Below are 13340 nucleotides of genomic sequence, written 5' to 3' on the forward strand. Positions count from 1 at the left end.
TTAATTTTTTTTTTAGTTTCAAAGTGAATTACGTCCAATTTAATAATGTATTATGATCATTCTGAATGATATCCAGTATAATATTTAAAAGGAATGCATTTCTAGCAGTACTTGTGCCTTATTTATGTGGTTGTGGGGGACGTACTGTAAAGGACTGGGATCCACTGCTGTATGGCACGGTGTCAGGCTGTCAGTACAGGAGGGCCGAGCGAAGAGTAGGGACTGCCATTTCTCTTCATGCTGACCCCATTTTCTTGAATGTGTGCACACTGAGTGTCTTCCAGCAGTGATTAATTATGCATGCCTATTCTGTCCATCTACTCACTGTGAGGCTTGAAATAATGAGCCATATAAAAGAAAGTAAAACTGTGTAGAACTGTGGACGGAGGCTGGAAGACAATGAAAGAATATGAGATGAAATGGTAAAGCAATTAACCAATTTTCCGAAGGTAAAATGGGGAATTATATGGACAGTGAAGAGAGGGTAACAAGATTTCTATCTCCTGAAGGAATTACCTGAGCTTGCAAGACAGCAGAAGAAATAAAGTTTTATGTAAGTTTAGATTTTAGGCTTGGATTCTATGTAAATGCAATACGGCATCATACTGCTTTTGACAGTCATTACAATCGTCATACTTGGCTACACACAAGAATAAATAGTCACTGTAAAGGAAGTTATACATGGTTAAATATATGCAAAGATTACAAGATTAATATCAATTCTGTATGCAGATAGGTAGCATGAAAGACAAACTGCAAATCAGTATCTCTGTTGGAAATAAATGAGTGATTGTTAGAGTTAATCTTAAATTTTTCAGGTTGAACTGTTTCGTCTTATTTTTCTTTTTCCCAAATGTCCCTTTCACAGGACCAGGCATCCTCTCTCAGAGTGCTTTGCAGCTCAATAATCAAGAGGGCACCTTTCCCTATCCGGTCAGTTACCATAGCAACCAGACCCTGGCCCTCGGCGACCTATCGGCCTCCCAGCCTCCTCGCAGTGGTCAGGTGGGAGGAGCGTTACATAGCTATAATCAGGTGGGGATTCATCTCTTTGTGAGAACTCTGATTTTGACCCTCTGTTCTTAAACCGTGTGAATTTTACCCTGTTTTATGAGAAAACCCTCTGGGGGGGAATTCACTAAGTAGTGCGTCCGCTGAAAACGCTATTTATGTGCATGCACTGCCTTGATGTTTTTAGTATTTTTTTTTTTTTGGTCATGTCATTTGTCTTATGAAAATCATCTACAAATGTATTCAGTGTTCATTCTTTTTAGTCAGTTGTACTCAGACTAAATGCATCTCATTTTTAGTTGAGAGATTTGACAAATCAAACATTTCATATATTAAATAATATTTTAGATATAAACATAACAAAAAATGCATCAACAGAGTTGTTTAATGTTTTTGTTAATTTTGGAGATGTTTCCCCATGCATGACATGCAGATACAAAAAGCTTGCTCCACATCTTTATTCATGGCTATGTTTAATTAATTTTTCCCTCATGTTAATTTAATTAAATTGTGGCCACAATGTCTATTCCAGTCTGAATTAGTACGACAACTAAAACAATGCAACAAATTAATAAGTTGTGCTTTTCCTCACATCAACTTTTAACAAAAACACTAAAAATATTGCCGTGATTTTTTTTTTCAAAGTTTAATCAATAGTATGATTTAATGAAAATAGTTTAATTGTAATCAAGATGCTAATTTTCTTTATCAGCTTCAATCCTCATCCGATTTATACTGGACTATGAACTGTTGCTGCACTGAATTACCAATCGCAAAAAGTGGTGCAAGAGTTTAGTGAATTCACCCCAGTTTTTCCTTGAAAATATCATGTCGGTCACCATCACTTAGCTCACAGCTTCTAGAAGAGTGAAATTTTAGCTCTTTACATGTCACTTACCTCTAGGTGACGTCTAATCGTGTTGCCCAGCTGGCTGCCAGAGAGACAGCCGCCCGGGCCCATTCTCGAGACTCCTTTGCCCAGAGTCATGGCAGTGCATTCCACATGCCTGACGATCAGCCAGCAGCCCCTGTAAACTATTCCTGCTCCACTCTACCAGCCCAGCGAGTGAGCTCTCCCTTTTCCATGCAGGCTTTGGGATCCCCATCCAAACTGCAGAGGCTGGGCTCAGCCTCCGACATGCCCAGCTACGCCACTTTGGCGCGGGTGTCATCTCCCAAGCAGTCCCCGAGCCGGCTTGCCAAGTCCTACAGCACCAGCTCTCCCATCAACATGGCGGCGGGAGGAGGGTCGTCCTCTTCACCGCTGCACATGACTGGACCGGGCAATGCCTCCAGCTCGTCTCCACTACACCAGCTCAGCGCTGCAGTAGGAAGCTATGCCACTCTGTCCCCCACCAAGCGTATGCTCCACACCACCGATCATTACAAGATCTCTCATGATCTGTACGCCAACGCCACCCTCCAGAGACCCGGCAGTCTGGCAGGTCAGTGCGAGAAAATGACAATTGCGGGATATACAACCTTTCCGTTCGGTAGCATCACCAACAAAATGCATAAGCACTGGTCATTTTCACACTTCATCATCAGACAGATGGATGAGAATTTGACACTGATGTTTCCAAGTGTATTTATAGCATTTTTGTTGTGGTTAATGGTGCTTGAGAATCTGCCTTTGTCCTTGATGTAGGTTCCAGGGGTTCGTACAGCAGTCAGCACAGTCACCTGGGCTCGGAGTTCAGACCCCTGCAGTCTCCTGAGCACCACATCGACCCCATTTATGAGGATAGAGTCTATCAGAAAGCCCCCCTGAGGAACTTCAACCAAGGCCAGGGTAAGATAGCAGACATCAGGTTCTCTAACAATTTAATGTCAAAAACAAAATCGTCACATCTAGAACACTGTGTCTCTGGTACAGGCACGTTTATGAAATAAAAGGCTTGTTTCAGCTTTGTTTTGGTTCAAAATAGAAATGTTTTCCCAAGTGCCCAATTAATAGCAATGAGCTGCTAGACATCATCTCTTTAACTTGATCAGATAGTATTAAGTTTTTGCTTTTAAGGTTTTAAAGTCAGTTTACTTCCGTTCACATTTTGTTTTCAGTTGAAAAGAATATATCTTTACAACTAATTTATGGTGTGTTATGGCATGTCTAGACGCCTTTTACAAAATGCCTTGCCTACAAAACAGTGTAATCTATATAAAAGCACAGGCTTCTTTACACTTACATGTTTGCAGGCTAATGGATGTGGTTTTCAGGGTTTCTGCTTTTACAGCCATAAAAAGCACGTATGTTCAGTCAAAAATCAGTTACTCATTTACTCAAACTCATGTCATTCCAAACCTGTATGACTTGCTTTCTTTTTATTTTGTAAAGTGTCGTAGTGGGTTTTTTTGTTCATGCAAAAGGTTAGTGGCATTCAGTGTTGTTTTGGACCCAAGCAGGTTCCACAAGAAGGTTTTTAGGTTCCACAAGAAGAAAGAAAGTCAAACAGGTTAAGAACGACATGAGTGTGAGTAAATGATGACAGGATTTGATATTTAATCTTTGCATCCAAACTTTCCATCTGGTTTTTATTGAAATTCAACATCCGATGGTATGGTTTTGTTCCTGTTCGCTTTAAGCTATTTAGTTAATTTGCTCATTAGTCATTATTAGTTAACTCCCATCGTCTGTTTGCCCCTCGTCACTTGTAACTTCTTTCTGTTCAGTTTACTGTCGGTTATTATTTAAAGTCACATGTGAGTCATTATCTTTCATGCATTCATGTAAATTATTATTCAAGACATTTTTGTGGAAATCTTTGTCTTCATCACCTTCCTTGGTGGAATCGTGACATGTAGTCATGTAAAAAAAAAGTTTACTTTACATTTTTAAAAAGGTCCCATCATTTATTTTTTTTATAATTTATTGTTATCATAATTTATGTTTAAAATAAAGTATTTGAAAAAAAAAAGTATTTTATTCCAGTTTGTATGCTGTTAGTTTATTTATTGCTTGGCGTTGTGTTTTAAACTATCCTGTGCTGACATGGCATAAAAAAATAAAAGAATAAACAAATGAACATAAAAAAGTGTATTTGAAATAATAAAAAATAATATCGTGCACACCAGGCTTGTGAAATAAAAAGTAAATGTTCGTGTTGACTTTAAAGCGGGAATGTTTCCAGCACGGCTCTGAGCTCCATTCAGCTGGAAACCTCTGCCGTCAGGATGAACAGCCCTCAGTGGTGGTTTCTGGGTAGCTATTCAAATCTGAACAAAAGCAGACTAGAGAGAAAAAAACTGTTTTGCATTCACACTCAGACAAGCTAATAAAGCACCTACTGAAGACCTGTCATTATGGGTCAGTTTGTTATTTTGATGGTTTAACATGATTTCTGTTCTGTTTTGCTCCTCCTGTCCTCCTTCTCTCTTATGACTGAAATACCTGGTCAACATGCAATGTTTTTCACCCTTTGCTGCACCCAAAGATCCAAAGAACTGCTTCTGTGACCAGGTCCTGACCTTTCTGCCCTGTGCCTACTCTCCTGTTGTAGCCCCTTCTTCTCCTGGTGTTGACCCCATACCCTTGCAGCGCACAGGAAGCCAGAACGCTACAGGAACGTTCCCTCGTGCTGGCTATGCCACTGGCCCTGGTGCCTCCACCGCCGACTATGCCAACCCCTACCGTACACTACAGTTCTGCCCCTCCACAGACTCACCCTACAGCAAATCAGGACCTGCTCTGCCCCCGGAGGCAACGCTGGTCAGGTCGCCATCTGTGGACAGCATCCAAAAGGACCCCAGGTGAGTTCTTCCACTGTCTAATGCATCTTGAAGGAACTGCATATGTTGATTTCACCCAGTTAGTGAGGATTAGAGTCGAACTGACATGCTGAGTGATTAACAAATCAAATAATGCTTCACACGCACAAAGGTTGTTCAATTAAGACACTGTTAGGGGAGAGTGGGGTAAGCTGTGCCACTGTTTAGTTTTATTTAGCATTTTTAAGCTGACACCTCAAAGCTTCTGACACACTTTAACCCACAGATACGGTACCGTTCAAAAGTTTGGGGACCAGTACTTTTTTCATGTTTTTTTTTTTTTTAAGAAATCTTTTATGCTCAGATATTTGAAACATTATTTCAATTTAAAATAATGTTTTTATTATCTTTAGCAGAAATATTTCTTATTGTCTGTGTTCAAAACAGTATTTTTGTGGAAACTGCAATACATTTTTTAAGGATTCTTTGATGAATAAAAAACTCATAAAAAAAGAGCATGTATTTTATGTAGACATCGTTTGTTACATTATAAAAATCTGTAATCTTTCTCCAATTTGCAATACTTGCTGAATAAAAGTATTGATTTAAAATAAACATCTTACCCCAGGTTTTGAAAGGTGGTGTACATACATTTTTTTTTTTTTGCCAAAAACAACTATGGGCAAATTCACCAATATAAGATATATTTTATGATATCAGTGTAGATAATAAAAATGCTCACTATTTATGTGCGTCTCTCAGTCACAAGCAGCTGTACATGATGGTTCCTTTCTAAATCTTTGGTCACAAATGTGCAGTTTGCTTGATTAAGGGCACATCTTACTTCACTCTCCCCTACATCATAAATTACATGATGTCACTTCCTGTAGTCCTTAGTTTGCCTGTGTACACTTACTAAACCACAAAAAGATATTATACATTTGTTACAATTGTAAAAAAAAATCTGGAATTATAGAGCATGCTTTTATGGATTATATAGCTAGTGGGTTCCACCCTTTTCACTTTTTAAATTGGTATTAAGCATATCTTTGGTTTTATCGTGTGACATTAATTTGATATGCTGAGAGGCCATCGACAATCATCTCTTGTGAGTGTATTATAGGACTTTCTCTTTTTTTGGTTTGCTTGCCTTTTCTGCTGATTTGACTTTGTTTGGTTTTTGTTTTATTTTTTTTCTTGTCATCCCTTCTGTTGACTCCTCATGCTTTTGTTTCTCTCCCATGTCTTTTCACTGCTAGTGGCTATGGTGGATATGGTATGACGTGTGATGCATTGCATTTACTGGCTGCAAACAAATGCACAAATATGCACAGACAATTTCATACTGTTACAGAACATGTCAAAGTCGTCTTTTATCTTTGGTTCACTAATAGTGTTTGGTATATTAAAGGGTGGGTCTGGCAACAATACCAGCCACAGTTCATTACCTAGAATCCTTGTAAATAATACATAAAACAACATTTTTAAACGTAATAGTCATATGTAGCAAAATATTGTAATATATAGAGATAAAACACTGCATTATTTATAACCCCTTGCACCTCCTGTATAGTGAAGGGGTTTTCAAACTTTCTGAAAGTCATCAAGGACAAATAAATATGGTTATCTCCTTCTTAAAAGGTTTGAAAACCCCTGATAATTGTCTTGAGAAATTTACTGCTTTTCTAAAAGTAGAATGCAGAAGACCTCTTACCATATATCAGTACTTGCACTGACTGGAAATGTGAAAGCTGATCTCGCCCACAAATCAATTGTTACAACTGCTAGTTCACACCGGAGTGGTATATTTGGGAGTTCTTTTCTGTTGTGTGAGACCCCTCTTTAATAAAAACCAACAAAGCAACAATTAAATATTATAGTGCATGATGAGAGTCAAATGCAAGTGTGTAGTATTTTCATGCAGCAGCAAGAAGACAGCTAAACATAAATACATTCATTTTTAATGTCAAATCCCTTTTTGCTAGACACCTACCCTGTCTCTCTCTCTGCCTGTCTCCTGATAGGTACGACCCTGAATTCCTTGTCTGGAATCAAAATCAAGCCGAGCAAAGAATGACAAAGTAATCCAACATTTATTTACATTTCTACTCCTCATCAACAAAAGCACTGTTCTCCTCTCTACTCAACATCATATGCTAGGGCAGCATGACTGTGTTGAGCCAAGCTATGCTTTACAGAATATGTCAGAATTTTTTTTTTATGGATTTCCTTCCAACATTTCCACATTCTTTTTACAGTAAGAGCACTAGACTTTGATTCATCCCTAAAAAGGTTCATTTGTGGTCAAGTCCAAAGTCATTTTTGATTGCTTGTTTTAATGATAGAAATTATTCATAGTTTCACGAAGAGGTGTTCAGATCTGTGTTGGTTTTTCTAGGAGTGATACTTCATAGGAGACCAGAGTTTGTTCATTCCTGCAAAGCATCACATTGTGTGTGTGTGTGTGTGCATGTGTGTGTGTCTCATGTTGTGCTGTTATTCATTGTTTTGTTATCATTTTATGTTAAAGCATGCTTATTATCTTTTTACTTTATTTTACACAATCGTCTTCCTATCAATGCAAGCAACAGCCATGATTGTGTTGTTGTGTACCACATTTTAATGGAATAATTTTATTGGCAACAAAAGATATTTTAACATAGAAGTTAGTTCAGGTTGTCATTTTAAAGTGTATTAAGCTGAAACTACATTTTTACCATGGTAAAAATAGTTGTGTCAATAAAATTGTCAAATTTATAATTAGAACGAATTGGCATAACATTGAAAATTAAATGAATCAAACAAGATAAGACACAAAATAAACTTTTGTATGAATATATCATTTTTTCCAAAAAAAAACAAAAAACTTTAACAAGGATGGAATCAATTTTTTGAAATGTATTTCAAATGTGTTCTTTTCTTTTGAGCTTTCTAGTGATCATAGAATTCTGAAAAAAAGTATCACAGTTTTTACAAAAATATTGATCAGTACACCTGTTTTCATCATTGATTATAAGCATATTACAGTTTTTCTCAGTCGCTTTGGTGCATTTCTCAGATCAGAAAAGAAATTCTCAAAACTACTTGTTCAACCTCCACATCATCTAGTCATTTATACACATCATAAAACCAGTTTCTCATTCTTTTGAACAAGTTGTGATTGCTTTGGTACATTCATGCAATTGATTATGTACATTTATCTGTGGTTTCCAAAATTATCAGTTGCTAATGTTACTCAAAATGTATTATGTGGTTCTCTGTGCAGTAGTCTTGCAAACATCTAGGCATTAGTTCATTGTATAAGTTATTAAATGCAAAATGGTTGATCTAGTTGTCTTAAACTTTCTATTAGACTTTTGTAAATTTGCCATGAATTGTGGAGGTGAATCATGCCTTTCACTAATGAAGAGAAATGTAGATCACGTTAATTATAAACCAGTTCTCTGAAATAGCTCAAAGGTGCATCTCATGAACCTTCAGTTGAAAAGCATATAGACAGAGGACAACGCAAGGGTTACAAATTCTGAAATTCGATGAAGATCCAGGAAATGATCAGGATCAACAGATGAGAGGAGGAATAGGAGTAAGGATGCATGGCAGAAGGTTGCAATGGCAAAACAGAGCAAAAGACAGAAAAGACCAAAGATATAGGCGCATATCAGATGAAATAAGGGCCATGTGGACCATGTTGTAAATCATGGCCTTACAATGGCTGAGGTGGGTTTCCTGTGTTTGCCTTTGTAATTTTCTATTTTCACCTTTGTGCCCATATTTATTTTTCTTTTCTATATCACACTAACATTGCAATGTGTGTTTTTTTCATAATTTACCAAAGATTTATGATTCTCTGCATTCATCAAAATATTACAGACAAGACTTAGAGGGAAGTCGTGGCCTAATGGTTAGAGAATCGGACTCCCAATCGAAAGGTTGTGAGTTCGAGTCCCGGGCCGGCAGGAATTGTGGGTGGGGGGAGTGCATGTACAGTTCTCTCTCCACCTTCAATACCACGACTTAGGTGCCCTTGAGCAAGGCATCGAACCCCCAACTGCTCCCCGGGCGCCGCAGCATAAATGGCTGCCCACTGCTCCGGGTGTGTGTGTGTGTGTGTGTGTGTGTTCACTGCTCTGTGTGTGTACATTTCGGATGGGTTAAATGCAGAGCACAAATTCTGAGTATGGGTCACCATACTTGGCTGAATGTCACTTCACTTTCACTTATATCCACCATTATAAGCCATATGCTTGTCAGTGATTCAACAGAACTCCTTTGGTTCCAGAATTATGCTGTTAATGTAAGATGAGAGGATTTATTTGCCCATTTTGTGGAAATCAAATTTATGTGACTGTTTTGTTGAAAAATGTCAGAAGCTTTTGCCCACTCAGGCATGTGGAAGCACTAATATAGTCTAATGCTGAGAAGTGCAGTGCAGATTCTCTGATCTGTGCTCTGAGTGGGTGGCTGGAGATGAAGTGGCCACTGAACGTGACAGAGACATTTCCTGACCTCTCTCACTGCAGACAGTTCAAGCCGCCTCTCAGGACCATTCAAGCATGTGTGTGCTGAATCCACAACACTGCTGACCACTATTTCCTAAAGAGGGGGTCAACCACAGGTCGCACGTTCACACCCTGTTAGAGCTCACCGCTCCTGGCTGCACAAACCATATTTATGTGGCCGTTAGCAGCTCTTTGAGTCCCCAGTTTCTCTTACAGCTGTCAAAACAGTGTATTAGAGGTTTGTTTTACTGTAGGATGAGAGCTGTCAGAATCAGCCATCTGTAATCTCAAACTGACTGGTGGTTAGTTGCCCCAAACAACTTGATTTACTGAAGTAGAAAATGTTGGTTCTGAAGCAATATAAATCAACCTTTGATATATTGATACAAATGTTATTCAGCCCACTAAGCTAATTCTAAACTCTGATTGGTTGACAGGAATGTTCTGTATGACCAAATAAGGATATTAATCAAATAACTTAGGATGTTAGAATGAGGAATACCTTGGGAGAATCCTTTTAAAGTTGGTATAAAAAGGAAGTTGCATATTTCCCCTATTGTGTTGTCTTATTGAACGAGAAAAGGGTCTATGGTGGGACTTGATTTTGTCCATTAGAATTGATTGGATCATTGTTGTTTGCTAATTACTGCAAGGTCATGTAAGTGACAATTACTGTTGTCAAATGTGACCACGGACCACAAAACCAGTCATAAGGGTAATTTAAATTAAGATTTATACAAAATTAGTTTTCCATTTGATGTCTGGTTTGTTAGGATAGGACAATATTTGGCCGAAATACAACGATTTGAAAATCTGGAATCTGAGGGTGCAAAAAAATTAAATAAAATTGAGAAAATCGCCTTTAATGTTGTCCAAATTTAGTCCTTAGCAATGCATATTACTAATCAAAAGACCCCATACAATGTATGGTTGGCTATTGCTACAAATGTACCCCAGTGACTTAAGACTGGTTTTGTGGTCCAGGGTCACAAGTATGTTTCATGACCAAACCCCCATCTTCCATTGGTCGGACATGCAGAATCCCATCCAAAACTTGTGCCATTGGTCAGTCCAGTATTGCTGTGTTTTGTAAGTCTGGGATGGGAATTGTAAAGATTCTGTCAACATTAACTCACCCTCATGTCGTTTCAAACCTGTATTACTTTATTCTATGAGCACATTTTGTTTTATGTTTTGTGTTTATAAAATAAAGCTTAAAGGTGTCTAAAGCCGTTTTGGGTCTGACTGACTTTCATTGCATGAACAAAAACAGTTTTTATGTTCCACAAAAAGTCATACAGGTCTGAAACAGCATGTTTGTGAGTAAACTATGGGAGAATTGTCATTACTATCTCTTCAAGGTGAAATAGAAAAATTGTGTTTTGGCAGTGCTTTTATCCATGAATCCACAATTCTTGTCTAATCTATTTTGTATGCATGCAGCCTTTGATTGAGCTGTCACATGTTGTTGTTCCAGCAGTCATTTTCCCCGTTTTCTTACAGACAAAAGCACGCACCAGAATGGAAGTGCATGAAGTGCATGTTTCATGTGCGTGAAGTTTATTCAAAGCTGTGCTCGCGTTTGACTAGGAAAGCCAGGGAGCAAGCCGAGAGGACAGAGGAGCTCTATGCTCATTAGAGGGTTTGTTTTAACAGTCTGCACGCTTCATCGGCTAAGCCACAAGCTAGAGCTGCAGCGATTACATGGGCTGGTGGCTGGTCTTATTTACTCTGTTCAGCATGTGTAAGTTCTCTATACATTTGCCCATAATGCCAGAAGATAGTTGTATGACATATAAACAGGTCTGTAGTGTGAACTTTTTGTTGGCGCTGCACACACTTTGAACATACAAGCAATGTCACTTCTGTCTATGAGTAAGAAATGAAAAAGAATTGACTAATTGCATAGCGTTGACCTTAGCAATGAAATCACTGCCGAAAATACATGCTGATTAATTTTTTTGTATTTATTCATTTATTTTGTCAATGACTTTGGAAATGAGACACAAAATACTGTTAGATGGGGCGGGGCCGAGAGACATGGGAACAGGAGCGAGGCCGGTGGAGTGATTGGGAAATGAGCGACACCTGTTCGACCCACCGGTCTCGAGTCCCACAGAGAGATGGAGGGATATAAAACCGGAGCGATGACAGTGACGGACGAGAAAGGACCAGGCCTGGGTTTTAGTTTTAGTTTGCTTTTTATTTGTGCGCGTCAGTCGTCCGTGAGGGGCTGACGCGCTGTTTTGTATTTATTTTGATTATTAAAGTTTATATTTGATTGTCCGCTGGTTCCCGCCTCCTTCTTCCCGTGATCATGGAGTTTTAATCGTTACAGATAGTTTTAACTAAAACGTAAGGATGCACAATATCTCATTTTGTCAGTACATAAACATATTGTGCCAGCCAGTATTGGATATTTATTAAGGTTGCTGTTTCTAAGAGCTGTGTACATTTATGGTAAATTGAGTTTAGTTTATTTGTAAAAATTATTTAAAAAAGGAATATTTATTCTTAATTATTTCTTTAATATTCTATTATTCTTTAATCCTGTGCATTAAATGTTGTGATGTTTATATTATATTAAATATAATATAAGATGCTTATATTTTATAAAAAAAAAATTAAATACTACTTTTATTATATGAGTAATTTACCAGTTATCAGCCATAATATAAAATTACCTGTCATCTTATCCTATCAGCCAGAATTTCAATATATAGGCTATATCATGAAAAGCATACTGTTGATCTATCTATCTATCTATCTATCTATCTATCTATATATATATCTATCTGTAAAGACTATATTAGAATTACCTCTGCTGCATCCCGTTCAAAATATCAGTCCATTAGCTTTATTTCTAATAATCGTGCTCAGTCAAGTGTCCTGAATGCATAACTTATGATGCTTTTATTTGGCTGTTTTTTATGCCACGTGACATTCAGTGGTCCACGAGGGGCTTCTCTTCTTCTTCCTCTGGCCCCGTGGGTTATTTGGGCTGCTGCGCTGAAACATGAAGCTGGGTTTTGTGGTGTTAATGTTTCTGCTATGGGAATGAAAGATAGGCTCACCTGACTGAATCAGAACAAAAGCCCAAACAAAGACCTGTCACAAACAGGAGAGTTTGTCTCAATCCAGTGAGTGCTTAAATCTTACATCACCTTCTGCTGAAGGATTTTCAAACAGCATGCTTAGCAAACCTTTTATAAGTCTAAGGCTACGTCCACACGAAGCCAGAGCTTTCCCTATCCAATCTTTTTTTTTCATCGTCTCAAGAAATATCTGCATCCACCAAAACCACAAAACGTACACAAAACGATGTAGTATACATGCCAGACCAGTATGTGGCGCTGTAATTCTGCCACAGAGATACAATAAAAACGGAGAAGAAGACTTGTGCGTATACGATACAAAATGTATGCGTATACACGAAACACGTCTCAGTGTGGACGGGGCCTAAGACAACAAGACCCAATCCTTTCCAAAACCTAGTTAGCAGCTTCGCCGCATATATACTATAAACAGCATCCTGGTCATTGGAGAACCTCATAATTTGGAACTCTTTCTTTAGGCAGCAACTCAAAAATTAATTTTAGTTTAGTGGATAGTTGCAGGAATTATGTTATTTTGTTGGTCAAACTAGAAGTTTGTATCATCCTGCGTTCCTCAACAAAAAGCCAATATGATTTGTTATGTTCTTTGGTATTGCAGAAAATAAACTCTGTGACCAACAAAAGTGTATGATTCTTACACATTTTGTTCACCAAGATATTCTTTACCAATAAATACAACATTTGCACATTTTAACCTAAAAACAGTCAGCTGGAAGTAAAATCTAAAGTTAGGCTATAAATGAACTGCACCATGGTCACATGATGGCAACATCACCACCACAAGCAGCTTTTTATTTAAAATCTACAAATTGAAGAACTTTTCAAAGTAAAAGCTTTGAAAAAAAGTATAAAATCAAGAGTGAGGTGTATTTTATGTTGTAGAATTTTTATGTTTCTGGAGTATTTTATGTTGTAGTATAAATAAAATTGATTCAGATGGAACCAGACTTTCAAAAATGCTAACTCATTTCTGGGTTTGAAGACTCATTCCTGTAGCACCTTACAGTAT

At 37.9% G+C, this 13340-nt stretch overlaps 1 protein-coding gene across 6 annotated transcripts in view; it reads left to right on the plus strand.

Annotated features, from left to right (window-relative positions):
* Positions 1–13340, plus strand: part of LOC132096423 (catenin delta-2-like) — an 88175-nt gene that overhangs the window by 44454 nt on the left and 30381 nt on the right. For 3 of the 6 annotated variants that reach the window (XM_059501761.1, XM_059501762.1, XM_059501765.1), the window contains 5 exons: positions 869–1035; positions 1916–2456; positions 2660–2803; positions 4509–4758; positions 6741–6797. In XM_059501761.1, coding sequence (XP_059357744.1) covers positions 869–1035; positions 1916–2456; positions 2660–2803; positions 4509–4758; positions 6741–6797 — 1159 coding nt within the window. The remainder of the gene's footprint in view (positions 1–868; positions 1036–1915; positions 2457–2659; positions 2804–4508; positions 4759–6740; positions 6798–13340) is intronic. The other 3 variants (XM_059501763.1, XM_059501764.1, XM_059501766.1) reach the window with 2 other exon arrangements.

Source organism: Carassius carassius, chromosome 20, assembly GCF_963082965.1.
Source record: "Carassius carassius chromosome 20, fCarCar2.1, whole genome shotgun sequence".
Taxonomy (NCBI): Eukaryota; Metazoa; Chordata; class Actinopteri; order Cypriniformes; family Cyprinidae; genus Carassius; species Carassius carassius.